The 4,320-nt window shown below is 71.5% G+C and overlaps 1 protein-coding gene across 1 annotated transcript in view; it reads right to left on the minus strand.

Annotated features, from left to right (window-relative positions):
- Window positions 1-2,442: 2,442 nt before the first annotated feature.
- IGHMBP2 (immunoglobulin mu binding protein 2) overlaps window positions 2,443-4,320 on the minus strand; it is an 11,730-nt gene continuing 9,852 nt past the window's right edge. The window contains 2 exon segments of the mRNA XM_012725113.1: window positions 2,443-3,335; window positions 3,726-4,046. Of these exon segments, the coding sequence (XP_012580567.1) occupies window positions 3,138-3,335; window positions 3,726-4,046 (519 nt within the window). The 3' untranslated portion in view covers window positions 2,443-3,137.

Genomic DNA, 4,320 nt, shown 5'->3' on the forward strand with positions numbered 1-4,320 from the left:
GGAGCACCGCTCACCTCGCGCAGAGGCGCCCTGGGACTGGGCGGAGGCAACCGCGGACCAGGGCATCTGTGTTCCACGCCCCCTAGCGCGTCACTTTTTGAGGGTTGACTTTCACGGTATGTGAATTTTGCTTAAAAAAAAAAAGTCCAGCAGGAGCTGGCCTGTGGCGACGGCCGCCGCAGGTGCCAGCAAGCACTGCCCCTCCGCGCCCAGGCGTCAGGCCGGAGCCCTGCCCGCTATCCCAGCCTGGCCCGAGTCCAGCCCAGTGTCGGCAGGGCTGTGCTCCCTCCGGAGAGGGTCCTCCTAGGCCGCCTGCTCCACGGCCAGCTGCAGCCCCGGCCCGGGCCCCATCTCTGTCCTGTGGCCCGTGAGGACACGGCCCCCTGGGGCCCTCAGCACCCAGGCCACAGCGGCCCAGAAGCATCCTGTGCAGAGCAGAAGCCAGGGGGAGTGGAAATCAGGGTGGCCCAGCCAGGGTGGACCGCAGCCCCGCTCGCCCCAAAGCCCCACCTACACGTCTAAACGGGCTGTTCTGTCCGCGAGAAGGGGTCACCAGCTTCCAGCCCAGGCACTGGGCATGCCGGGCGGACAGGGAACAGGGTGGGAGCGACCCCAGGGCGGGAGGCCCTGGCGCAGGGGCCGGGTCTGGGGTCCCGAGGTCGTGTGAGAGGCGCACAGCTGCCAGAGATCCCCTTGGACATGGGCACCCCCATGGCGGATCGGCGGACCCCATCCAGAGCGCGTGGGACATAAGGGGCGGCCTGCACCACATGCCCCAACAGGCACGAAGTCAAGGCGTGGTCAAGTAAAAGCAAAGCAAAACACAAAACCTGAGGCCGCTGAGCAGTGAAGGGCGTGTCCCAGGTAAAGCTGGGGGGGTGCAAAGGGGGGATAGTAGGGTGGCAGCGGGGAGACTGAGACACCGGCACAGAAAATGCGAGACCCATGGACACTGCCCGGAGGGGCTTCCTGCCGCTGGCCGCGGCCGGGGGCTGGGGCTAGGGTGCAGCCCACACCCCCGATCCACACCGCACCAGCGGCGGGCGCTGACAGCATGACGCCCCAAATCAGGAACATGCACAGCAGCTGGGGGGGCTGGGCGTGGCCCCGCGGAGGCGGTGGGGCGCGAGGGCAGAGGTCGCTGACTCACAGCTGGACGCTGGGCAGCCCTCCTGGCAGCAGCTGAGGCCCATGCCCAGCCAGAGGACAGCTGCTTCCTGGCCCCTCTCCCTCCAGGCAGACGCGTTTCCAGACCAAATAAGGCTGCAGCTCTCGCTGGCACGGGACACAGCTCCCTGTAGGTGGCAGGCCTGAAGCGCCGAGGCGGGGGGGCCCCGCAGTCCCGGTAACCTCCAACACCCCAGGTAAACACAGGAGGGCGGCAGGCTGGCCGCTGCCCCGCCGGCCCCGCCCTGCCCCACCAGCCCGCCCCCTCCTCCCGGCTCCCGCCCACGTTTCTGGGGGCTGGAGGCAGCGAGCTTGGTGGGTGGACAGCACCTCACAGCTCCCAGTCTCCCACTTTACGGCGGTGGCGTTGGAAGAAACTGAGGCGCCCAGTCGCGGGCTGGTCTGGGTGAGCTCCAGGCTGCAAGCAGCTCCCTCCCGCCCGGTTTCTCCCCAGCAGAAAAGGCAGCCCCGCCCCAGGGCGGAGGGGGCTGTCTGACTCGCCTGGCGGCTGGGGGGCTTGGCTTGGCACGTTTTCCCTCCCCATTTTCTCGGGCTCCCTGTCCAGCCAAAGTGAGGACGTTTCTCACGCAACCAGCTACACGCCCCTAGCGAGGCCCCCCGGTGAGATGGAAACTGTGAGAGTTCTGCGATGTGCTCAAGCCAGCTTGAGCGAGGGCGGCGGGTGGGGGCCCTGGCAGGGCGGGGCGGGGCGGGGGCTGCCGGCCTGAGAGCCGGCTCTGGCCGCAGTGACCCCGCCCGAAGCTGGCCGGGCCGCGGCCACGGTCCTCTGACCGGAGCTGGAGGATCGCGGCCCGTGCCCGGGAGATGGGGCGGCGGTTCCATCACCACGCCCTCCACAAGCAGCCACCAGGGGCCCGACGCGCCTCCCAGCGCCTGGCCACCAGCTGTCCATGCCCCCGCCGGCCCGGTGTCCTGAGATGGACTCTAACCACGACGGGAGCGGGCAGCCCCACCCGCACAGGCCCCTCGGGAAGAACCCCCGCCCCAGAGCCCCGTGCCCGGAGCAGGCAAGGCGGGGGTGGGGAGGGCACACGGTGGGCATCGGGCTGGGCAGCAGATGAGGCGCCCAGCCCCGAGGGTGGCATGAGAGGACGTCAGAGTAGAGCCTCGAGAGGGAGCGCTGCACCAGCCAGGCCAGAGGTCCAGGGCGCTGCCTGACAGGGACCAGCTCGACCACCACCGACTACGGGCACACGGGGCCGGGGCCGGAGGCAGCCGGCACCAACCCTGGTGCTGGGGAGGGAGCGGGCGCCGAGGCCTGGCTCGGGTGCGGAGGGAGGGCCTGGGCGGAGCAGAGGGCTGGCAGCCGCTGGGGCCCACCCCCCAGCTCCCCATGGGTCTCCCCTCGAGCGCTCATCTGGAGCTTCTGTGGGCAGGACGGGCACGCGCACCCCACCCACCCCCGGACCGGCATGACGGGAGGTGCCAGCCGCCCTGAGCCGGGGGAGGGGGCACCGGCGCGGGAGGACGCTCGTTCAGACACCAGGCGGCTTGCTGTGGCTGCGCGCAGGGCCTTCTATTTGGCTCTTGAACACCCTGAAGCCTGCACAGCGGCGAGCCGAGGCTGCCCAGCACACCCTGAGGGTCTCTGGTCTGCGGCAGGGGTGGTGGCCGGGGGAGGGCACCTGGGCGGCACCTGTGGACCCAACGGCCACTCGGCTCACTGCGGCCCGGCTCCGGCGAGGACGGGCTGCGCCCCCGGGAGGGAGCTGAGCCCCCAGGGAACAGGAGACAGTCGGGAGGCCGGGAGCCCCCCCAGCAAGGCGACTCTGTGGAGCCTGCCAGGCCTGGCCCGGGGACGAGCCCTCGGGGCCGACGCAGCCCGCCTCCCTGACGGCGCCTGGCAGCGGGCTCCGGCACCGGCAGCGCCCGGCTGCCCACCGGGCTGGGCTCGCTGTCACGGGGAGTGGCCCTGCCTGCCCGGCACACTGTCCACGGGCTCTGGGCCCTCACTTCTCCTTCTCCTTCCGTCTGCTCTTCCTCTGGCTGGTCAGTTCGTCCAGCTTCTTACCCAGCCTCCTCTGCAGCTGGGCCCGCTTGGCTGGGTCCAGGGACCGGTCCTTGGTCCCACTGCCCGGGTAGAGGACCCCTTCCCGGCTCAGCCGCTGCCGGGCGAGAGCACGAGCCTTCTCGCCGCAGCCGTGGACCTGGGACATGCGACAGTCAGGACCACATGCCCAGCGGGGGGAGGGGCGGAGGCTGGGCACCCACACCCACGCCTCCCCCCCCCCGACCTGGGCTGGGCCTGGCCCATGCCGAGCGCCCTGACGGACTGAGTCCCACAGGCCCAGCAGGGGCAGGTCGGGCCCGGGACCCCCAAGGCGGGTCATTTCTCCTCTGGGCAGGAGTGACCATCCTTCAACGACCCAAGGCCAGGCCCGAGGGAGGTGCCCAACCTGTGCTGGCCGCCAGGAGAAACTGGACAGCCCCACGGCACCTCTGGGGCACCGCTGCTGCCAGGCTGGCCCTCGCAGCCCGGCTCGCCCAGCCCAGCCGCCACCCCCACTCCAGGCTGGACAGAGCCCCGCCCCCCGCACCTCGGGCAGGTGGTGGCTGAGGCAGTAGCGGCGGCCGCAGTGCGGGCAGAGCTGGCCCAGGGTGGCCACGCTGGCCGAGCAGCTGGCGAGGCCGCAGGTGTTATCCGCCTTCACGGCAGCTGAGACCAGGGCGTCGAAGTCCAGCTCGGCGGGCAGGTCCAGGGCAGCCGGTCCTGGCGGGCACAGGTGGTGAGATCCCCGCCAGAGCGCTGTGCCCTCCCACTTGGGGTGTCCACACTTGTCCCCGCGCTCGGGAGTCCGACAGCCGCTGGGAGCCAGCCCCGGGGTCCCCGAGCCCTCGGAAGGTTTCCGCGAGAGGCGCTGCTCAGGGCAAGTGTCAAACAGCCCAGAACAGCCTGCGCACGGGCGGGGCCTCGGGGCAGGCCGCCTGCGGCGTGGGGTGGCCCGCGGAGGCGGCAGAGGGGCAGGGACACGGAGCCGCCCTCCGCACGGCTCTCCCCAGGACTGGGAGAAGGTGGGACGCGAGGCGAGCTGAACCGGCTGGCAAGAGCCCCAGCAAGGCCCGGCCGAGACCAGGACTCGGGGCTGTGTGCCAGGGGCCGTCCCGGGGAGGGCAGGGGGGGACAGGGCCCAG

Source organism: Condylura cristata, unplaced genomic scaffold (genome assembly GCF_000260355.1).
Source record: "Condylura cristata isolate star-nosed mole 26May11 unplaced genomic scaffold, ConCri1.0 scaffold00015, whole genome shotgun sequence".
Taxonomy (NCBI): domain Eukaryota; kingdom Metazoa; phylum Chordata; class Mammalia; order Eulipotyphla; family Talpidae; genus Condylura; species Condylura cristata.